The sequence below is a fragment of the Centroberyx affinis genome, unplaced genomic scaffold (genome assembly GCF_046629955.1).
Source record: "Centroberyx affinis isolate AG114_WGS23_722 - 3 ecotype Tasmania unplaced genomic scaffold, CSIRO-AGI_Caff_v1 ptg002953l_1, whole genome shotgun sequence".
In the NCBI taxonomy this organism is placed as follows: domain Eukaryota; kingdom Metazoa; phylum Chordata; class Actinopteri; order Beryciformes; family Berycidae; genus Centroberyx; species Centroberyx affinis.
Window position 1 is genome coordinate 335,173 of NW_027281068.1, and position 24,929 is coordinate 360,101.

A 24,929-nucleotide genomic window follows, 5' to 3' on the forward strand; every position below is an offset into this window, starting at 1 on the left:
CCTTTGGTTATACAGGTGTCGTAGTTAAGGCTCTGCACCTGAAACTACAGCAGCTTTTAGTGGCCTAGACTCTTTCCAGAACCGTCTCTCCTGCTGCACCCTTGATATTTGTTACTTTCACCACTTGTGCTACACCAGCAAAAAAAAAGCTTAGAATGGACTGATGGAGAGATCTTGTGGCACTTGTTTCACTTGTGTTTTCCATCTTGGCTAGCTTGCAGCACCTAACTATGTCAACAGCTGGCTAGCTAGAAATGCCATGCAGCTTACCAGATGGACTGACACCCTCCAGTGCCGATACTCTCCTGTTCATGTCATGACAGCCGTCCAAATGAATGTTGCACAACTTTGGGGAAATCGGTTTACACTCATGGTTGCGCCATAGACTGTGGAATTTAATGGGTGAGCTAAATTGTAATTTCTTTGATCACAAGAAAATGTTCAGTGACTAGTCAACCTCGCGTGGGTGACAGCACAAAAGTTCAGCACGACTCCATTCCGGCGAGCTGGCAGGCCGGCATGTGTGCCAGACAAGCGCGCACACACACACACACACACACACACACAGAGCTTTGCAAGTTCAAGCCCGCTGACAGCCTTCTCACCTGATCACCTGTGGCTTCCCCTCACCTGCTCACTTCTTAAATTAATAACATCAGGGTGGCTTTTACTTCCTATTTTAAATGACCATGAATGACCATAATAGAGCCGGGTGATGTCGTTTGGCATCTTGAAACTCTCTGCTCTGTCCTCTACTTGTTGCACCATGTGGACATTATGCACCGGCTGTGTGTGTGTGCTGTGCATCGTGTGCAAGCTGAGTTTTTTGTGTGTGTATTCCTTCACTCATAGACAGATGGAGGTGTGAAGGGCAGTCTGCTGTGGGTGTTGGATCACACACGCACTCAGTTTGGGAGGAGACTGATGAGGAAGTGGGTGAGCCAGCCGCTCACACACCCACAGTGAGTACAGCAGCCTTCTTCAAGCTTCTTTTTCTATTCTGGTGACTCAGTTGTCTAAGATTAAGTCAAATATGGGGTGGAAAACAAAAGCGTGCAATCAATGCAATGTTATAAAAACACCACTTCATGATAGGCAGAAGACACTATTGTATTAATAAACTCATAATTAACTGACCCTAAATAATTTTTAGGGTCATTTTTTAATCACTGTACATTTCATGTTTGAATTATATGAGAGTGAATTAGTAGTCTGCTTTGTGACTCCCGAAGCAAATAACAGTGGCAAAAAAATAATCAGCTTCAAAAGCCATGTGGTATTAATTAATATTATTGAATTAAATTCATTCAAACGTCATAACATGGAAACCAACGGTGTTTGGGAGGATTTCTAGTTTTCCCACCCCAGTCTAATGTGAACACTCACTTATTTTTTATGTCAGACAATAGCCGATTCTCTTTACAGTAACGCTGCAGGGTAGAGACACACTTGAAATGCATTTCAGGAAAGATAAATAAATAACCTGAAATTGACTCATAGCACTTTTGCTATAAACGACCCCTCAGTTAAAATACTGCAGTAACCTTTCCTCTGCATTGCATTATTATCCATATATTAATTGTCTGATATTAATTTTCTCTCCTCCTGTTGTGCAGGGATTATAATTGTGGATTGGACACTGCTGTCATATTATAGAGATAGCTCCTCTATAGCATTTCAACATCAGTAAAGCCCAGATTACAACCAAGCACATTAATTCCAAGACACACATCACATGACACACACGGATGTGCAAGCACACTCTCTCTCTCACACACACACACACACACACACACGCGCACACACACACACGCACACACACCCCATGCATTCATGATTAAGTGTGAGTATGATGTTCATTTTATGACAGTGCCAAGTCTGCCTTCACCTGCTTTTTTCAGTTTCTCTGGAAATGGAAGCTGCTCATGAAAAGTCCTTTTTACTCTTCTTTTCTTTAATAGATTTATTTTAGCTAGCCACATTGTCAAATATGATGTGTGAAATGCTACTCAAGTTGTTGTTATTATTTCATTTTTCTTAATGTTTTTTTTTTTTATTCATGTATTTATTTATTTAACTTATTTTTGTTCTATCCTTATACAAAACCTGTTGCTGCTATTTGTTGCCCATGTTGCCCTGATTACCTGTGTGGTCACACACTGACAAGTGTTGTCTGTATGTCTTAGTTGGAAGTGGTAATGTTAGCTAGTTACAATAAAGCCCAATAACTAACTAGCTAACATTACCACTTCTAACTAAGACATACAGACAACACTTAGAGGTTTAGAGCTTAGAGGTTAAACAGTAGGCTACCTCTTATTGGGGTTGAGGTGAAGGTTAGGCAAGGCCAGTTTATTCATATAGCACATTTCATACACAAAGGCAATTCAGAGTGCTTTACACAAGGTGTAGGCATGGAAACGGAGCGGTTATGGTCAGGATCTAGTTTTGTTATGGGTAGAATATCACACACAAACCTTGATATTCTAGGAACTTATGCCAAGATTGTATTTGTGAATTACAAATTACAAAGACGGTACCAATGTCAGACCTGTCAAACCCATTTTAAGCCTGACTCAGACAGGTTGAAACCTCTGACTCTCCATTGATTTACTCGCTCTGTACATGTGGCAGCATCTTCAAAGACCGATCTGTCAAAGCTCTTGAAGAGAGTTGACAATCCACATGAGGAACGAACCCCAGACTTCACTTCTTCTTTGTCACCTGTCAAATTATTATCCCTTCAGACCTCACCAAAAAGGCTATGCCAGGAATATTTTGAAGCGATGAGAAAAACCACAAAACTGAACAAATTTAACCTGCTATAGATCACTTCATCTGTAGCTGTTTGGCTTTAAGATGCGCCAGTTCAGGCCACTGGCAAACCATAGCACATCACCCACTCTGTCGAGAAACTAATCAGTGGCAAATTGGCGGTTATTCAGGAGCTGCATGGCTCCTCCCTGGAAAATGGTACCATTCAATCAAGGCCAGTTCAACTCTCGAAATGACAAGTTTCTCTTCTGCAGTTGGTGCCGCTCCATCAGGCAGCAAGCTCCTCACTATTTTGGTATCTAAATTTGATTAATCTGATAGTTTAGGCAAGAACTGTGGTTTGTGTGAAGGGCTAGATGACTCTTGCTTATGACTGGGACTGAACTTTTTTCTTTCTTTCTTTACCTTGCTTCTTATGTTCCTTCCCACCTTCTATGAACCCCCAGGTCTATCTCAGACAGGCAGGATTCGGTGCACGAGATCCTGGACTCGGACTCTGTCACCTTAACTTCCATCAGGGCCCTGCTGTCCCACTTGCCCGACCTGGAGAGAGGCATCTGTAGCATATACCACAAAAAGGTAGTTTCTCTCTGTTATGTGTTTTGTGGCCTGTTGCTTGATTAATGGCAGGAAGCAGTAGCCTCAGTGGCACTTATCTGATTGTCTGACACAATCTCATTTCCCCAAGGACCCATCCTCATCTCACCGCTGTGTGTGTGTGTGTGTGTGTGTGTGTGTGTGTGTGTGTGTGTGTGTGTGTGTGTGTGTGTGTGTGTGTGTGTGTGTGTGTGTGTGTGTGTGTGTGTGTGTGTGTGTGTGTGTGTGTGTGTGTGTGTGTGTGTGTGTGTGTGTGTGTGTGTGTGTGTGTGTGTGTGTGTGTCAGTTTGCTCGCTCACCAGAAAATGTCTTTGCACCACAGAGAGATGAGAGAGGGATTCTGCGGTCTGCGCTTGATGTCTTGTTGTTTTGTGTTCAACCGTCTAACTCCTTTGCAGATTGTTTTTCTTTACCGAAGGTTCAGAAAGCACAGAGAGAATCAAATGTCACCCAACACACACACAGAACCACACAGACACAGACACACACACACACACACACACACACACAGAGATAGAGGCCTTAATTGTCATTTTGCCCATCTGTAGATAAATGGGACCGTGTGTAATGGTTTGTTGCTCTATGGAACTGTTTACATAATGGGAAGGAGGGCATGCTCCTGGTCTCAGGTCCCTGTGTGTTTGGGTTCATCAAAGAGCAACACATGGCCTGCTGACATGGGGGGCGATTAAAACTGCAGCGTGGTCCATGGATTGAAGCCATAAACCATTATCAGTGTGACACTCATTAACCGTCAGTGACCTAATCCTGTATAATGATACTGATAATGCCAATATGAGGTCAATATAATCTGCAATATCACCTCTCTTCAGAAGCATTTCCATGCAGAAGGTTGTTTAATCAATAACATGATGGTGTCTTAAATGATCACTGATGTCATCTTCGACAATAAATGATAGCTGCCACAGCATTGATCATCTGGACACATAATAGCTGCCATGTATTCAGTTATAGACAGAAGTATTTTTTATAGATTGTGTATAACCAACTCTTAACTATAGGGCTGCAATTAACACAACACAAAATATACATTAATGTCAGAATCATTTTATTTGCCAGTGACAATAAATATGCAGGAATTTGTCTTGGTGCAGGAATATATCTATAATGCTTGTCATAGTGATTTTAGTACATGAATGAATGACTGAGCAAACTCTGTTGCTACAATTTTATATTTAATATATGCTGTGTTTTATTTCTTTGTTGTCTTGTGCCCCTTGCGAAACTTGCAGGCTGCGCTGTTATGAGTATTGTCTCTCACACTGTAATAGATGGTCCTTCTTTAAGCTTGGCTGTCATATCCAGCGCAGATGAGATTTAGCGATCTAATCTCACTGGTTTGCAGAATCCCTCAGTAACAGAACACACACACACACACACGCACGCACGCGCACACACACACACACACACACACACACACACACACACAGTCTCTCTCTTGCTCCCTCTCTCTCTCTCTTGCTCTCTCACTCTCTCTAACACACACACGCACACACACACACTCACATACATCAGGATACACAGAGAGTTATTTGCATTTCACTGAAGGATGAAGAAAGTATTTGTTACTCCTGGTTTATAAATAACTAATACATTCTCTATGATGAATTGCAGCTCCCTGTACAAGTGAGATATGTAGGAATAGCAGCGCTTTATAGTAGCCATCTATTACACAACCATTTACGCTTCATCAAACATTATGCGTGCGTGTGTGTGTGTGTGTGTGTGTGTGTTCCAGTGTTCCACCCAGGAGTTCTACCTCATCAGCAGCAGTCTCTCTCGCCTGGGGTTGGAGCTGCAGGCCCTGCTGCCGGCTATCCAATCACAGCTCAGCTCGTCGCTGCTCCGAACGCTCTTGTTGGATACTCCTGACCTGCTGGCTCCCGCCCACAACTTCCTGAAGGTGCTCAATGAAAAGGCCGCCAAGTGAGTACATTTTGGCAGCAGCAACAACAGTTTTTTTTTTGGGAATGAATAGAAGAAGAACTGAGTAGTTGGTATGAGCAGCCAGAGCCACCGTGGCTGAACAGACAAAGAAGAGAGCGTCACCTACAGATCTCTGGGAGGTGCTGTGCAAAAACACCATAGCAATGACGAAATGACAAACGTACTTGATTGATTTTGTAGACAAAAACGGTTAACACTGATTTACTGCTGAAATGGATTGCTTACTGCTTTGACTGCTACTGATTTCCTGCTCAGGATGCAATGAACTTTGGATTGTGTGGCATTATTGTTGGTCTTCAGTCAATACAACAGGATATGGTCAATCAAATCAATGTTTTCTCATTTAAATGTCTTTATTGTGAGTACTCACTGTAGTCTTGTGGATGCAGAACGCTTAAAGGAATACACCAAGTTTTTGGGGAGATTGGCCCGTTGATCAGCTTACCTGTTGAGAACATGGATCCAAAATCATCCATGTGTCCCTGGTAGATCATTCACTCCAGCGCTACATGTTAACACTATAGCATTATCTACAGATTATCTATGTACAGTAGGGCTGCACGATTCTGGATAAAATGAGAATCTCGATTTTCTTGCTTAGAATTGAGATCACGATTCTCTCTCTCGATTCTTAAGCAAAACCATTTTTATTAAATGACTGTAATGGGACTGTCACATCAACTTTGTGGGTCAAATGGGCTTCACACAGAGTACACACACAATGTAATTATAGACTAAATTCCAATTAAATTTAAATTTAATTAACGGTATAAACTTCTCCAATCTCCAGCTGGTTTATCCCGCCATCCATACATTACATTCTGCGCAGACTGACTGCACAGTGCAGCATTAAGTATAGCCTTAATTACGAGTCTTTGGAAATTTACCTGGTCTTTTTTTCGGGTTGCGGATCCGTTTCGGGTCGTTGTTTTATGTGTATGAAAATGGGTCGGGCGGATACAAGTGTCAGATCGGGCGGTCGCGGGTTGAAAAAAACCTGACAGTCCTGACATCACTAATGTAAACAATAACCAGATAACCAGATAACTTGTAATCTGCTGCCCTACAAACGTTAACGGTAGGTAGCATCAGTACCTTGTGGTATTTAAGTTACGTTAGTGGAATTAGGAAGTTTAATTGATAACCGTATGACAATGCATTGAATAAAGTTCAAAACACACGCTGTTGGCCTGTCAAAGATATGCGCTCGTTTTTTAACAGACAAAATAGCTTAATTCAAATGCTTGATGAATCCAACACTTATCATGAAAACAATCAACTTTCATCTCTCTTCTTCTCTTATTTAGAACACAAGCTTTGAACAAGTGTTTTCCCGTGTGTGTCTACTCTCCTTCTGTCTCTCTCTGGAGTTGTTTTCCTTCCTGCTGGTTTCTGCCGCTCTGCATGTGCGCATTTCGTCACATGGTGTAACGCAGTGTTGTCACTTGTTAGGAGCGCTTGATTTGATGCAACAGGTGTCCCTAATAAATATGCGGCAGAATCGTTGTCATTTAGGAATGAGATCGCATAGAGGTATGAATCGAGATCGCGATTTTAATACGATTAATCGTGCAGCCCTAATGTATGGAAATAGATTAGTGCCAGTAGAGATTGTGTTTGAATTGCATACATTTGAAATTGTCATGCTCATGTTGAACCATTGAATTAAAACAATGGATTCACTGAATAAATTGTAAGATTTAATTTGTAAGGCATCATTTTTAATTGAATGTGAATACTAAGGAATTTACTTTTTATAATTAGAAATTTGTTTGTCCCAATTCAAATTCAGATTGAGTTTCCTGAGACACACCTTTGGGCACAAGGGACTTTTGTTCCTTAGTGTCGACTGGTAGGCAGTTGGGCTGCAAACACTTTACACTTTGCCAAACGTGAGCCATGTGGCACTGTGGCTTGTTCCTCCTCTCAGCCAACGATCAAGTCTTATGATCAAGTCCCCACTTTAATAAACCTGGCTACATCAGCTATATGGATTTAATTATATTTTGTATTTGAAATGTATGGATCTACTGACTATGTCATTCTACAGTGGATTTCTCCCTGTTTGACTGTTGGACATCAGTGCTTAATAATAATAAAAGTCTAGAAAGAAGCCCTTGCTCTTTGATTCTGAGGGACTGATATCAAGCCCCTACGTTTACATCTATGTAGATTTGGCCAGTTATTCATGGGAATAAGAAAAACACACCACAAAACAACAAAATGGGCCCAGAAATGAAAGGTACAACACCGATAGCTTTTTTAAAAATTGTTTTTAAAGTGTTTCAGGGTGGATTTTTCCTTTAATGCTCAGTCTTCTTACTTTAGATAATGCTAGTCGCTTACTATCACTCCACACAATGTATGCTAAAGCGTTAGCATGGAGCGTCAGAGCAAATGATGCACCGGGGACACTTGGATGATTTTAGTATCTATGTTCGCACCGCTGAACTGGCAAGCTGACCGACGGGCCAGTCTGTCTAAAACTTGGTGTATTCCTTTAAGAACAAGGTTATTGCCCTCTTCTGTGTGTGTCCTTCTGATGTCTCCTAGTTGTCTCATGTGGATGCCTGTGTGGTTGTGCAGGTTGGGGGATAAGAAGGAGCTGTTCTCAGATCTGTCCGGCTTCCCAGTGCTGCAGGAAAGGAGGGAGCAGATCCAGACTGTTCTCAATGAGATTCAAGATCACCGCAAAGACATCCGACTCACGCTCAGGGCCCCCACACTGGACTACATTACTGTCTCTGGACAGGAGGTACCCGTCTGTGTGTGTGTGTGTGTTTGAGGCAGAGAGTGTGTGAGACAGGTAGGCGGAGATTGATGGCCTGATTTAGGCATAGGACTGAGTCACAATGATGAGATGATTTTGGCGAGTGTGTGTGTGCATGAGTAAGTGCGCAAGTTTGTACATAGGTGATATATTTGAAGCGTGTCTGTTTTAATCAGAAGTGACACATTTTGTTGTCTGTCTGCTCTGGCCTTGTTTATCAACACCTTCTTCTCCTTCCGCCTTGTCTTCCTCTTCCTCCTCCTCTTCCCTCAGTTTCTGATTGAGGTGAAGAACTCCGTGTCTTCCACTGTTCCGCCTGACTGGGTCAAAATCAGCAGGTGAGCTCACAGTTGGAGTTCACACACACACACACACACACACACACACACACACACACACACACACACACACACACACACACACACACACACACACACACACACACACACACACACACACACACACAGACTTGGCTGTTTTGACAGTTGTGACATGTCCTTGTGTCCCCTCTGTCTTGCTTCTGTTAAATGTTATTTGTAGATAAATAGATAATGACAGTGGAAACCAGTGAATCAAAAGAAAAGAACTAAATGATATTTTAGGCATACCATCTGTGGAAAAAAATCTATAAACGCATACATATATGCATGTGGAAACACAAACACGTAATTATACACTGTAGATTACAATCTAGCATGTCGCGGACATTTTGTTGTACAATTGTTGTCTTTGCCAGCTCTAAGAAAGATCTTTTTTCTGTGCACTGAGTATTCAGCTAAATATATACATAAAACCGCCATGTGTTGCATTTTAACATCAATAAATTATGAGACATTAGTGTAATTACTGTAAACAAACGAGACAGTTGCTGAGAAGAGTGGCAGCCTCTACCGGCTGCTATGCTGCATTTGTGTGCCACTGGGTTGGAAACCTGTTGGATTGCTTTACGGCACAAAGGGAAATTGCTTACAGCACAAAACATGAAGTGGGCCGTTTTTTTTCCAGCACAAACAGAATTGCATTTTTTGGAGTTTCTCGTAATGGGAGATGGTGGAACGAGTGAAAAGCTGATGGAAAACTAACACCCAGTGTGATGACAGGGAGAGAGAGGGGGGACAAGTAATAACATCCTCTTTGCGAGAGGAAGCAGCAGCATTTATGGGAAATGTGGTTTTAATTTTGAGAAACACGAACAATACCAGTGACGTGAGATAGAGGCTACCAATCCTTTCGACCATGGTTTCATTTGTTTTCGATAGTTATACCAAGCTGTCACAGTTATTTTGACAATGATGTATTGATGTTTAAAAATGCTACAAGTAGTACCTTGACCTTCATTTCATTCTTTAACCCTTTCCTCTCTTTGCTGCCCCCGCCTCTCCCCTCTCTCCTCTTCTCCTCTCCAGTACCAAGGCGGTCAGTAGGTATCACTCTCCTTTCCTGGTGGAGCGATACAGGAGGCTGCTGCAGCTCCGAGAGCAGCTGCTACTGGACTGCCAGACGGAGTGGACCAATTTTCTACAGTATGGCACGCAAACACACACACACACGCACAGAGAGCATACAGATCATACACTCAAGTGAAATCGCTATAAATATGCTTCTTTTTTTTTCTTTTTTCACAGAGATACTTCTACAGCTCTCAGTCTGTTTTAGTCAAGTGCGGCGTCAGTGGCGTCTAGTCAGTACGCACTATGCACTTACCTTAATTCACACTTGAAATTCTCTTTCTTTTCTCTCTCTCTAGTCAGTTTGGGGAGCACTATCACACCATGAAAAGGGCTATTAGTCACCTAGCAACCATGGACTGTCTCTTCTCATTGGCCGAGGTGGCTAAACAAGGGGACTATTGCAGGTGATGTCCTCTCATGATGACCATAAATATTGGTGTGTGTGTGTGTGTGTGTGTGGGGGTGTCCTGCGTCGTGTCCTATAGTCTCAGACAGCCTGTGTGGGGGAGTGTGCACTAGGCTCGGTGTGCTTCGCCAGAACGCCAACATCTCTCCCACTCCCACTACACTACCCCCCCCTCCTCCTCTTCGTATATGTCTATCTCTATCCCATTCTTCTCTGTAATTTCCTTCTTTTTCTCTGTTTGTACGTGTTGTTACGCATCCGTCCTGCCATCTCTCTTCATCTCTTTGTCTTCAATGTCTCACGGCCGGTGCTCACTCTCTTTCACCCAGTTTTCCACTTGTGGTGCGTGAGAATGTGGTTTTTCAAAGGAAGGCCGGTCGTCTACTCCTTTTTGTGTGTGTGTTTTTGATTTATTTAGTCAGTAAGAAAGCTGAGAGGGGGAAAGGGTAGGGGAAACACAGGATACAAGGTTGTGGTGGGATTCAGTTCAGAGGCAGGGAGTCTTAACCACCATCCGCGGACATGTATGTATGTGTGTGTTGTATGTGAATGTGTTTTTGTGTGTGTGTGTGTGTGTGTCTGCTTGACGATGTGTATTCTCTGTGTTCAGGCCAGAGGTGTGTGAAAATCAGCGTCAGATTGTGATCAGAGATGGCAGACATCCTGCCATAGACTTACTGATGGGAGAGCACAATCAGTATGTACCCAACCATACTGATCTACAGGTATACACACACACACACACACACACACACACACACACACACACACACACACACACACACACACAGCGACTCATTAAGAGACTGTTCTGAAACAAAGTTGAGCCAAGACACATATACAGACCTTTGCTCGCTCACTCTCATTGAGACAGACACACGCAGACAACGCACACACGCCCGCTCACACACACACACACACACACACACACACACACACACACACACACACACACATACAGAGGCACATACAGACCCACATGACACCACACACACTTCCTCGCTCAGTGCTGGAGTGGGTGTAGGTTAATCTTGCAACAGAAGCACAAGCCAATAGGAAGAGGAGCCAAGCTTTCAATCCGCCCACCTCCTCAGCTGTGCAGGACAGCATGCAAATATCTTATTCGGTCTCTCCCTTCCCTTTCTGCTGTTGTTATTCTATATGAGGCACCGAGAGATCCTTAAAATGCTAACATTAATATTACTATCACTCATCTTCCCTGTACTACTCTCTTCCTGTCCTTCCTCCTCTCCTCCTTTCTCTTCTCCTTCTTTATCCTCTCCTCTCCTCTCCTCTCCTCTCCTCTCCTCTCCTCTCCTCTCCTCTCCTCTCCTCTCCTCTCCTCTCCTCTCCTCTCCTCTCCTCTCCTCCCCCCCTGCAGGGTGAAGGCAGGAGGACTATGATAGTGACTGGTCCTAACATGGGGGGTAAGAGCTCCTACATCCGCCAGGTGGCCCTGGTGTGTGTTATGGCCCAGATGGGCTCCTATGTCCCGGCTTCTGAGGCCCGGCTGGGCATACTGGACGGCATATACACCAGGTATGAACACACACATGCACAAGTGAAAACTAGCTCAGCACCAGTTCCATGCGTGCCAGCTGTGAGTGTGAGTTGCTAACAAGCCAAATACATTACTACAGAAAAAGTCAAGATGGCTAACAATGGCAAGGTTTTGAAAAGTGACCTGAAAAAATGTGTAATAATTGACAAAACAAATAAAATTACCAATAATAATATAAACAATGACTGTGTTGTCAGTGTTTCTCATAAATAGGCCATTCAGTGGCGCACAGCCACAGAATCAGCATGCCCACCACAGATGTGTGATTGTTTGCAGGATGATGTCTGATCAAAACAAAGTGTAACACGCTATGATTCAACAAATATTTGATAAAATATACATAGACAACAGACAATGCTTCTCATACAATAGTGCTAAAAGCGGGAAAATAATTGTTTCGCTCAACTATCAAATTGCCAGTTTGCCAGGCCCATCGCCTACAGAGTATGCTCAAATGCTCAATTTTAAAATATTAAAAAACATGAGCTCAAGCAGCATTTTTGTGCAGCCTTTCCGTTGCCAGTAAGCTTTAGTCATATTAATAGCAGCAACAATTATTGATAGCGCCTACTCCTATTATACAGTTGTAGCCTAATAGGTCCTAGGCTTAATCACAGAACTTGAATGAGTTATTCTGTTTATATGGGCCTCGTCCTGCACTGGTAGAAACATAGTTCTATCACCAAGACACAATGCTTTTTAATGTCTGTTACCCTAATATCATATTACATTATGGTTTATTTACATTTCACTCAGGCTGCATATAGCCTGAAGCCCTTTCTGTCACCAAATATCAGAGTGATTAGTGATATTTATATAAAAAGTGTAGTCCCACTTTTAAGTACTAAGCACATCCATACAGACAGACAGTCTCACACTAATTCATAGTATTCCCATGATGTCACATATGGTACTTTACCATACACACAGCTCATTGGCTGTGGCTGTCATTTGATTATAAATATCTGTTAATTTATTACAATCACCTGTTACTTTCCCACCAGTCATACAATCACCTTTACATACCTACTCGACAATGTAAGTGCAGACGGACATACAAAAGACCCTTTCACACTCTGTTGGTGTGTGTGTGTGTGTGTGTGTCTGTCTCCATTGACAAAGACAAAAGACACACACACACACACACACACACACACACACACACACACACACACACACACGGGGTGATGGCTGGCAGACTTTTCAGGCTTTCTCTCTGTCGGCGGGCAGGAGAAGAATAGTGACCATGACAACACTGACGCAGCATGGCGCACTCCTCTCCTCCACCCGTTCTCTCTCTTTGGAGGAATTTAACGTGAGGACAGCGGTGAATCCATGGCCGCTGCCGCAGCCCCGCTCTGACATCATCACTCCCCAACAGCCCATTCACCTTGTGTCACCGACTCATCTACCTGTACATGAAGATGCAAAATGGTAGACTTTATTTTTAGGACTGACGGTCAGACTTATCCCTTCTAATCCCATTGTGTTTGTCAGCAGGCAGGAGGATGTGTGTGAGGACTCTGTTGTTCTGCTGTGGTTCCCTCTGTAGCTCCAGGAACCCACAGACAAAAAGGCTTTGTTGGAGAAGATTTTTTTTTATTCTTCTGATGATTATTCTCATTATGATGGGAATGAGGCCTTAGCAGTGAGCTCTCTATGTAGTTTCCAGTGCTGACTACATATTAGTGTGGAACGCAGGCCAGTTTTTCTGCCTTTACTACGCTATGTGATTAGGCCTAATGGCTTGCAGATGTGTGTAATTGTCTGTTTTGCGGGTTTAAGCATGTTCTTATGCTTTAACCCAGTGGGAGCCAGGCTTGTCAGCACACCAAGGTACTGTGTGTGTGTGTGTGTGTGTCCCTCTACTGCTCAGTCATGTCTCTGATTGGGGTTGGAGGTTAACATTCTCACTTTCCCTCAGAACAATGCAGCTTAGAGCTAATGGCCAGAGAGCAAACACACACACACACACACACACACACACACACACACACACACACACACACACACAGGATCCCAGGTCCTCTGTTTCTTGCTCTCTGTGTTTTTCACCTCTATCGTCCTGCCTGTTTCTAATTGTACGGCTCAGCCTCTCCCCAACACTGAATAGGAGATACCAAGGAAGATTTATCCTGATAATAAACTCTCAATCAATTCCCACCGCTGTCTCTAGTATAATAGACACACCGGTGGGAATTGCCTCATTTTGTGTATATGAGAGACATTATGTGTTCATGGGAGAGAAAAACAAAGAGACAGGGAGTGAGAGCTCCTGAGTTTTACTAGAGTGGAATAAGCAGGGGGTGATGAGATGGTGTGTAGGTGTATAATGGGATATCCTGTCTGAACTGATCCAGATGATTGATTATCAGTGAGGATAGACTGAATAATAAGTGGTTAAAAGCCTCAGCCTGGCGCCTCAGAGAGTCTTCGTTTTATTCTTCTGCCCACTCCACTGCTCTACAGCATTTACAAATGTGCCATACCGTAGTTTGCACATATCTCTGTGTGTATGTGTGTGGGGGGTGTGCATATGTCTTTATGAGACTTTTTTTTTACACATTTGTTTCTTCCACAGCAGTTCAGCAGTGTATGCCGGCAGGTTTGCGTGTGTTTATTTCCTGTTGGATGCCTATGTGTGTGTGCATATGCTGCTGTTGTGTGTGTGTGTGTGCTTTCTTGTTGGTATTGAGTCCTGAAGGTTATAGAGCACTTTCTTCCATCCCTTCATGGTTGTTATGGAAACAGCAAAGGAAGCAGAATGTAAAATTGTGTTTTGAAAAGAACCTTTAATCGACCATGGATTCCTCGCAGTTATTATACTGTGTTTTACTAAAGTCTTTCACAGCTCCCTTCTCCTCAGAAAAAGCAGGAGGGAGGTTTTTTGGTGTGTGTGTGTGTGTAGGGGGGGGGGGGGGGTTGGGATGTGGCTAATATCCAGAAATGTGAGAAGACCTCACGGGCGTTGATGAGTATTCTGGTGCCAATGATAACAAGGTCAATCAACCCTGCGTACAATGTGAAACATGTTAAATACATGGAAAAATGCTGTATCCCAAATTGTCTCTTTTCTTCTTTGGTGTTTTTACAATGGTGCAGTCAGAGTGCCCATGCCGTGTTGTGGGTGGCACACAGTGTTGGTTAGGTCCTTAGTGTTCCATGGCACTTTGCCTCCCTAAGTCTGGGGTCGTAATCAGGAAGTGTGGAGTTACTCTGCGAAAGTGTGGGGTGAATCAGAGGAAATTGCTTAAACTTCAAAAAGTCCACAACGGCCACAGATCTTGCTGTGGTCTTCCCTCCCAAATGGATTGGTCTGCCATTAACAGAAAAATCCACCTTGAAACACTTTAACACTGAAAAAAAAAACAGATGTTGATAACTTGGTGATGTACCTTGCATTTGTTGTTTGGTGGTGTAATTTTCTTATTCCTGCATATAACTGGCCAAACGTGCATTACATGATGTCAAGTCGAGATATTTCCAACACAGCTACAATGGAAAATATCAACGGTAAACGTCAGGTTCTGGTGTCAGTCCCACAGAATCAAAGAGCAAAGGCTTCTTTCTAGACTCTCCATTTTGCACCAGCAGTCAACAACAACAACACCCTATTTAGGGCATCATTTGTCATTGGCCAGTTCTCAGTGGCTAGGCACCCACATCACCTCAGACTACCAGCTTGTCACAAACACATTTTTAAGAGATTTTTTTCACTCCACAAGTTTCGTGTGAGAGAGTCATGATTCTAGTCATGAGATTTCCCTCACTTGTCCCTGAGTTTTGGGTTTCTTCCCAAAAAATAACCCAAGCCAAGCTACTGATTAGGCTATGTTTAGAACGTGGGTCAAGGCAGCATTTTGATTGATCCGACTTAGAGTGATGTGATGATGGAATAAGAAAGTAAAATCGTTGAGCAATCAGACGGCAAACAAGGGACCATCACAGTGTCATAGAAATACTTGGGGAGGGGTGAGGTGGAGAGAAACGGAGGCTATTTCCAGTATCAGTTTGTTTGGTGGGAAGGATTTACCCTGTGACTGGTGGAGTGTTGCTGTGTTTCCACTGTCTATCCCTTCATCAGTGGACAGGCAGAGTGTGTGAGTAGCACTCTCTTCTTCATCTGGTTCTGTCTGTCCCTGCTGCTGCGCTGTATAGATCCGATGTATGTCATAATTTCCCCTGAGTCTGAGGCATGCATGCACACACACACACTACAGATTGGCTGATGAAATGCAGTGGCATGTCTGCTACACCCCTCTCCTATATAGCGTGTGTTGTAGCCATGGTAACTCGAGTGCGAGCAGCTCCTGTTGGTGGTCCATTGACAAGGACTGTGTTGAAGGTCGGTTAGGACAGGAAAAGACAGATTTAGAGGTGAAGAAGACATGAAGAAGTCATCTGGGATCCAGCTGGAGTCAAGGATTTGTTATCAGATGTCTCACTGCGCTAGTCTTGTCAGTCAGTATTGGAGCACCACAAGAGCGCTCAGACACTGGCTCTGAGGCTTGTGGAAGAGCACATCATGTTGTCATTGCATCTCTGCAATTGGTAAATATCTCTGGACATGGACATAACAGATGGCGCCCTCCTCAGTAGTGTTCTGTTAGTCTTGTTCCACTTCTGGAATCAGATTACATTTTTCGTCACTGACCGTATATTTTGCCATCTCAGGCGATTGTCGTCATTGCAGCTTTTTTTTTGCAGCTATTTTTTACCAAAATATTCAAATGGTGATACACATCCAATAAAAAACTCCACTTGTGTCTCTCAAGTCTATAAATCCATACTCCACATTAGGCTGTCTAGAAGTAAATTAATAATTTTTCAGTATACATTTTATTCTGTGTTTAGGCTACCCGGAGTTCTTTTGATGTGCAGCTTGTTCCAAATGATTTGAATGAGCCGGAGATTTCCGGAGAACTCCTCCACACTCCGCAGGGTGCATGCTGCCTCAGGTGAACGACAAAAACACCCGAACGTGATTACCTTAGAATTGCTGAGATTTTGCATTTGAAAGAGGGATTTTTAGATATTCAATGACCAGAAACTGTGTAGGTTCATGGAATTAAAATGACTTCCTCAAATTAGATGCCTACATCCTGATTCTGTTTGTGAATGCCACTGTTGTTGATTTAGTACTTAGTACTCTAAGTTGTTTTTTATCTATCAGTGTAGGCTATTGGATTTTTTTTAGGAATATTAAATGTAGTGTAATGCTGCATTTTGTAAATTTGCTGGCTTTTCTATCTGAAATGCGTTGAAAGGATAGGCCAGTGGTTCTAAATCCTGTTCCTCAGGATTCAGAGCTCTGCTGGTTTTCTGCTCTACCTGGTAGTTAATTACGTTCACCTGGTGTAATCAGGGGCTGAATGAGACCTTGGACACCAGGTGAATGTAATCAACTACCAGGTAAAATAGAAAACCGGCCAGTGCTTAATTTGTAAATGATGAGGTCCCGGAACACCAAGGGGTCGGTGTTCCCGCGAGTCGGTGTGGAGGGAAAAGGTTCAGGAACATATCAAGACAACAAGCGCATTGGAGGCACGGTGGTGCTCAGTACAGCCATACAGCTTACTGTAGACCTAACAGCCTGAACATTACTAAATGACCGACTATATGACCTTAGAGCTCCGACTACTGGTTTGGGGACCTATAACAATATTTGATTATTGCATAGGCTTAAAATGCTCATTTTGTCCAAACCGATGGGTTTTTACAAACCTGCCCTTCAAGTAGTGGACTAAAGATATAACTGCGCTGTGCACAACATAGAAATGCCCACATACTTGGCTGTGAGATATCCTAATTGTAGTGGAAATTATATTATACCATTCTATTTCTCTATGCATTAAGCACTGTCTTATTCCTCTGTTGCCTGCAGTACTTTTCCACTGGCTTGAGACAATGGCTACTGTCTGAAGATGACCCTGGAAAGCCAGTTGTAACCGGTTCTAGCTCGTTTATCTTTGTTATGCACAGATGCACCTTAATCGCAGAATGTTTCAAGTATAAGAATGTGTCGGACTTCTCATGACTCAGCTGTTTCTACTACATGTTTATAAGAAGGGTGGACAAAACACATTGTTTCGCTGTTTCGCTAGAAATTTCCACAACACTAATCATACATAAACACATCAAGGAAACTGCGATGGCTTCAACCATTTACCAGTCAAATTCTGGCTTGAGTAGTTACGCATTAATATTCAACACAAATATTTTCATAGGATATCTATTTTAAACGTAGGAAACAATGTGTAGCGAATAATGAAATGACAGCAGTAAAACGTGTCATGGTCATGCCATGCAGCTAGAAGTCGGCCTAAATGCGACACTCAGCTGGACCGTGCTGGTTTTAAAATGCCCACATTGATGTGAGGCTTACAGCCCTTCACTCAACCAATTCTCATGTTATTACCAATTATTTCTGGACACTCAACATAACATGCACAATTGCCCACATATTTAACTGTGGGACTTACAGGTCCACACTCCAAATAATTTCTGTTTTCATCTATGCAAATATGAATTTAGATGTTGCAATGGAGGGGAAAGGAAGAGTCAACTACTGGGATTATTACATGGCAGACAAAAAAAACAACAAATTTTCATGCCACCAGAGGTGCCGGGTCCATGCAAATAAGTACCGGAATGCAGGTAGTCCAAAACCGCGAGGAGCCAGAGCCAGTGCTTAATTTGTTAACAAATTAAGCACTGGCTCCGGCTCCTGAGGACCAGGATTGAGAACCACTGCTTTAGGCCGTAGGCCTATTCCCAGATTTTGAAATCAAGGAATGCCTAAGAAACAAAAATCATTAAGTGGGATTGGAATTGGCATCTGTTTTCTCCATGCCGGTTTCAAATGGAGAATGAAACCTGAAGGACGTTTGGGCATAGCCTGAGGTTAGACCCAATGAATCTGAATCGACATCAGAAATGGAATATATTTCGTATAAAGAGAACTTTGTAACAGAACTTCAGCAAGTCAGGGGAAATTGTTAAGCACAGCTCCTTAGGGGAGTGCTATGTTAGGGCCTAGAGTTCAGAGCGTGACACATGACATTGACATTGTCTCATTTTAACCCCCCACACCAACACCCAGCCCCTCTGGCTGCTGGTAGACTTCTTTGTTTCTCCTGCTTTTGTAGAGAAATAAAAACCCTGAGAATTCTAGTGAGATCTCTCTCTCTCTCTCTCTCTCTCTCTCTCTCTCTCCTCTCTCTCTCTCTCTCTCTCTCTCTCTCTCTCTCTCTCTCTCTCTCTCTCTCTCTCTCTCTCTCTCTCTCTCTCTCCTCTCTCTCTCTCTCTCTCTCTCTCTCTCTCTCTCTCTCGCTCTCTTCCTTTTATCTTTTCTTGGTATGAAATCAATTCTCCTGGAAGAAGACCTTGTAGGAGCAGGTTCACTACTAGAAAAAAGGCTGTTTCTCTGTGTGTCTGTTTGTGGGAGGTGAGGTTGCTTGGAGAACGACAGCAGATTCTGAATTGTCCCAATGCCTTCAACTTTAGGACTTGAGATCAAATCAACTAAAAGTGCAGAAGGCAGATAAAGTGGGTCCCAACTGGAGTGAAATTTCATAATGGAAGCAATGAAATCCAAAACATAAGGAGGGAAATCCCCCCAACAAATTGCACCCTGGCAAGAACAAAACGATAATTCTGATGTTCATTCAAGCTTTCTTTTATGGATTTGCTCTTTAGTATGCGCTACATTTTACATTGTTTTAGGACACATGTAGAGACCTAAACCATAATGGGACTTACTGCATAGCTTCTCTGAAAGCGGCACTTTTGTATTATGCATTTAATTTGTCTTATTGTAAAGAAATTGTACTGTAAAATTGCTTCAAAATGTAGTGATCCCCTAAACCTTTTGTATATTTTCTCATGCTGCAGTATGATTTTCAGAAAGTCACTGTACTTCTGTACTGTACTTGCTTCTGTACTCTTTTGCATCTTTCTTGCTGGCATCAGCTCATTGCATCTCAGTAGAAATTTTAAGTGCAACATGGACTTGCTTTACAGCACTCAAATCTGTAGTTAACAGATGAGCAGTGCTGCCTGCGTACCTTGGTGTTCAAATTAATGTAAATAATCATCCACCCACAATGACACATAGACACCAGATTATATACATGGACTATAATGAGGTAATCAAAAACAATATTAGCAAACCCTTTCTGAAATTTGAAATCATAGAAATTAGCATTTTACAACCTACACACACACACACACACACACACACACACACACACACACACACAATGACTGTATGAGAACCTAAATATGTTTTCTTAAATAAAGGCAATCAATAGTAGAAATAGGGACTGAAGGAATAAGTAGTAGTAAATAAAATTGAATGCTTTTCTTCTTGATGGTGTCAGGCTTTTGATGCAGCTCCTCTGTTTTCCCCAGTCCATGAGGGAAGCTTCTCACCGGCTCATCCCTGACCTCTGACCTCTGACCTCTTCTCCTCTTTTGTGTGATTGGTTATCAGGATGGGGGCGTCGGACAACATCTACAAAGGGCGCAGCACCTTCATGGAAGAGCTGACGGAAGCCTCAGAGATCATCGCCCGGGCGACCGAGCGCTCATTGGTCATCCTGGATGAACTGGGGCGAGGCACCAGCACCCACGACGGGATAGCCATCGCCTATGCCACCCTGGAGTACTTCATCAGAGATGTAAGTGTGTGTGTATGTGTGTGTGTGTGTATGTGTATGTGTATGACTGTGTATCCTGATGGTGGGGGAACAGGACTGATTAAATATTTAAACAAGGAAAGAAAACAGAGATGCGGTGAAATGAGAAGAGAGAATGGGAGAGATTGGAAAGATTGATTGGAGTTTGGGGCATGCAACTGTTTGTGTGGAACACACACACACACACACACACACACACACACACACACACACACACACGCACACGCACACACAATCTTCTCCCTCTCTAACGTCTCCCACAAACACATACATTAGTCTGTTGCTGAATCCATAAGCATTGTGGGAGCTTGATGCCAGCCCAATAAAGAATCAAGTTATGGCCTTCAATAAAGAGGCTGTGTGTGTGTGTGTGTGTGTGTGTGTGTGTGTGTTGTGTGTGTGTGTGTGTGTGTGTGTGTGTGTGTGTGTGTGTGTGTGTGTGTGTGTGTGTGTGTGTGTGTGTGTGTGTGTGTGTGTGTGTGTGTGTGTGTTTGAGTGTGTTTGTGTGCTCTGCGGACTGCCATGATCGTTTGTTTTGCAGACAGGGACGAGGCCCCAGAGAGACTGTAGCAGCAGAACAGCTCTTGAAAACTAAGCGTAATTGTGAAGAAGCTTGATCTATAATGTTAATATGCTCATAGGCGGGCGGGGGGTGGAAAAGAAGGGAGAGGGAGAGAGAGAGAGAGAGAGAGAGAAACTGTCACCTCTGCTGTATTGATCCTTAGATCCCTAATTGTTGAAGTGGACAGTATGTTATAGCACGCCTCATTTAATCCTCGTAAGGAACCGCATCAAGGCTGATGATAGGTTATCTCCTCTTAGCACTCATGTGTCTATATATGTAGTCGCTATTTCTTAATGACATGTTTACCGCTTGCTCTTGTCAGCTGTCATGGAAAAGGTGCATGTGGAAGGCAGGCACCTCCTATTTTAGCCAGAGAAGACACGCGTAAGAGGAGAGAGAAACAGGTGCTCAGAAGCTCAGTTTCAAAGGAGGAGACACACTTTGAGATTCATCTTTGGGCAAGGTGTTCTCAGGATCAGCGCTCCCATGGGTGTCTGGATATGTGTGTTTATGTTGTAGTGGGAGTATTTGAGGTGGCACAGTTGTCCCAAAGGGGCAGCCCAAAGGGTGTTGCACAATGTTGCGTAACTCCATTCTCCATTTGGACAGACTGGTACCCAAAGAGCGAGATTGTGTGTGTGTGTGTGTAAGAGAGAAAGATAGAGAGCAGGTGATTATCAATACCAAGACTTCTAAGTTGATACTTGTCCCTGTGGAGAACCTTCTTGAATGTCCCATGTTGTCTTGAAGAGAACGAACTACTCAAGAATGCGAGCACAGAAAACGTGTCTTTACAGTTTGTGATGGGTTGTGTGTTGAGGTTGCACCATCAATTAAGATACACAACTGTTCATTGTCCCAGCTGTTTCTACTGGGAACTGTTTCTACTCTGTACTATAATCTAATGAAACTTGCCCTCCCCTCATTAGCCAAGTCACCATCCGAAGCATCCTTGATATTTTGTGGTCGGCAGGTAAACGTCCAAGATCTTTATCTGTCCTCTGCTTTATTTGTTTTGGACTCTTACTTCTGCTGTTAGATATTATGTCAAACGCATCATGGAGGACACAAGAAAGCATATTGAAAAAGACCCTGTGTCTCTCTACTTATTTAATTCTGCTGATTTAACTGTCCTAGACAAGTGTTGGAGGTCTGACACAAAATCCACGTCAGAGACAACTTTGTGCGCACAGCAGTCACCAAAGTCTTTGACCCGTCTAAGACATCCAGAGAGCTTTGTCACCACAAAATATGCAACGCTCCTGTAGTGTGAAATATGAAGAGACCAGTTTTGAGGATGGTGAGCAGCAAAGCCAATGAGAGCTTGAGAAGAACCCAGGCAGAAGAGAACAAAGAAACAAGCCATATTAGAACTACATTTCAGATTGTCATATCCAATCAGTTTTCTTGTCGTATAAAAATGGTCGTTAGGCGTTTGTCAGCGACAACAACAGCATACCACCTATCGTGTACTTAATTATTTGGGCTTTTTAATAGTTGTTTCCCCAACCATTCTTTCCTCCAAATTTGACATCTATCCCTCTTCTTTTTTCCTTTTCGGCTCAAATGAGAACACACAATAAGTGCTGCAAGCTGCTCTTCCTTTTCAAGCACCATTTTAGCACAATCAGGTGTCACATTTCATGTTGGTTTTCGTGAGAGCGGGGTATCGAGATCCCTCACGACCAAATCCAAGTGAAGAATCTTTGAATGTGTCACCCCCTGTGTGCCACATTGTTTGGTGCACACACCACTATGTTGGAGAGACAAGAACCTACAGGAGAGAGGGTTGTTTAACGTGATCGGTACAGACATCTTAGGTTTTTGGCAGTTGTTCAGTTTGCGCTTGGCATTCGCTTCTGTAAAGGGAAAGGATTTATCAGCTCAGATGGTCGACGTTGACCCCTGGGGGAGCATATTTATTCTTGCACTTGTAACCTTGTTTTTCTGGCTCGGCAGTAGTGAATAAGCGGATATGGACCACACAAACATTGATTCTGCACATTGGCTGCCTGGTGATTGTGGGAGGATGAGCCTTTGGGTGCAGCTCACAGCTCAGTCCATAGTGACAGATACTGTCGGTGGATTTTGAGAGTTTTACCTTTACCGCATGCTGAGGCCCTTTGATGTGCAATGTCTTCTGGGTAATCAAAGCTGACAAGCTGTGTCCAATCTATGAAAGCATGTATTTTGGTATTTGTATATTTTTTTATTTTCCAAGACTTTATTATAGTCAAAAAGGCCCACATTGCCCTCAATTACCCCTGTCCAAATATAGAAGAATAAACATTTATCTTCGAAAAATCCTTCCAGTTTTCATGTTTTGCCAGTTCTGCATTAATCTTTGGACAGAGTCTTGGAGTTATGTAATGTTGCTGGAAAATGTAAATGTTTAAGTAGCAGCTAATGCAACTGGGAGCTGTTGTTGGCAGGAGGAGAGAGCTGGCTAACCACCTGTTGTGTAACAGCATTGATTTGTTAGAAAAGCCTTGCTATTAAAGGAAAGAGAAACAAAAGAAGTTATGCTGTACAGCAGAGGGCCTCCGCTGTACAGCCAGACCTGCAGTGGCTTTCATGCACCCTCCTCCTCCTCTTCCTCCTCCTCTTCCTCCTCCTCCTCCTCCTCACCAGACATGACTGTGAACGTCAAAATGCAAAAGTCAAACTATTCCTCCTTTTGACTCGGGTTGTTATAGTAACATACCTTTCCCTGTCCCCAATGCTCACCTGAGAGGTAGTTAAGAATGTGGATGGGTTTCATAACACCACTCAATGAGCAGACAGCCTTGACGCAGGAAGAGAAAGAGAAATGGTAAATGTAAGAGAGAGGATCACTGAAACATTAAAGTTGCCATGCTAGTGGCCAAGCCCACAAGCATCCGCACAGAGGTTTTATACTGGTTTCAGGGCCAGCATGAGGTTGGCTCCATGTGAGACCATGTCTTTGTTTAATCCGTCTCTAAGTGAGACCAGTGACGTACCTCATACCATCCTCTACTTTAGTTATTACTCACACTGGGACTCACACTTTTATTCACACTAACAGCAGGTCTTACCATTGGCTTCACACTAAACTCGCACTACAAATTGCTCTCAACTTGTACTATGACTCAGACGAGCATGTGACCGCACTAGCAATCATATAGTCGTAGCCAGGCTTGGATCCACATCCAGCTTTACACTTGGACTCACACAAGGACTAACTCACTGCAGCTCACTTTTGGGTTCACACTAATGGGTAAATTTTCAGAAAAACGTAACGCTGCATGTGGGTGTAAATGGCCTGATGCGCTCGCTCTGATGCAAAAATCTCCTACGACGACCCACATGTGCTCCACTGCACTCTGCGCTGCTCTCCGCCTGCGCCATGCTCCTATACAATACATGGCTAGGATGCTATGTTTGATTGCATTCCTTTAAACACAAAGTTTACTTCAGAAATGTTTTGTTGTTGCACATTTATTGTAGAGATTGCGTTATATGCTTTATTTATTTCCATACATTCTTTAGAGGAAAAGCCTACACTGAGACCAAAAACTTCTTGAAAGGTCAAGTTATATTGATATAGTGTAACAACACAGGGGTTCTCAAATGTTGTCGTTTCATGGACCCCCAAATAGACACACATTAGGCAACGGGGGTCCATTTGATAGGATTTTGTCCCAGTGAACCCCATATGGGAAGACTTGTTGTTGTTGTTGTTGGTCTGGTATTGAATTGTTCATCTGTACGCTGTACGTGAAGAGATAATAGTGAAACCTATGATTGCAATCGTCATTCTTATTCATTTTCTATTTGGGATCATTTCTAGTGAATCTAATTATAGGGAAAGTAACTCTCTGGACTCTCTGGAACCCCTTCAGAGTAATATGTAATATATTAAGGTTTTCTGGTGTCAGGGCAGTTCTCAGATCTAACTAAATCATAGTTCATTGTTGTCGTGTAAGTACTGTCTCATTTTCTATTTAATGTGCATACAAGCAGGTTTGGCTTTGTTCTTTTAAGAACAGGTCTTCCAAAGTTTGGCATGGACATGGCACAGCTTGCATCATTACAATTGACTTGAGTTCTTTTCAAAACGTACTTGTTAATTCACACTCAGTTATACCGAATGTTGTGTGGCAGGGTGCTGCTGAA

At 43.0% G+C, this 24,929-nt stretch overlaps 1 protein-coding gene across 1 annotated transcript in view; it reads left to right on the top strand.

Annotated features, from left to right (window-relative positions):
• Window positions 1–24,929, top strand: part of msh3 (mutS homolog 3 (E. coli)) — a 42,871-nt gene that overhangs the window by 8,861 nt on the left and 9,081 nt on the right. The window contains exons 12-21 of the mRNA XM_071536854.1: window positions 853–962; window positions 3,222–3,354; window positions 5,132–5,319; window positions 7,927–8,095; window positions 8,384–8,448; window positions 9,517–9,633; window positions 9,858–9,965; window positions 10,578–10,692; window positions 11,349–11,506; window positions 20,023–20,209. Of these exons, the coding sequence (XP_071392955.1) occupies window positions 853–962; window positions 3,222–3,354; window positions 5,132–5,319; window positions 7,927–8,095; window positions 8,384–8,448; window positions 9,517–9,633; window positions 9,858–9,965; window positions 10,578–10,692; window positions 11,349–11,506; window positions 20,023–20,209 (1,350 nt within the window). The remainder of the gene's footprint in view (window positions 1–852; window positions 963–3,221; window positions 3,355–5,131; window positions 5,320–7,926; window positions 8,096–8,383; window positions 8,449–9,516; window positions 9,634–9,857; window positions 9,966–10,577; window positions 10,693–11,348; window positions 11,507–20,022; window positions 20,210–24,929) is intronic.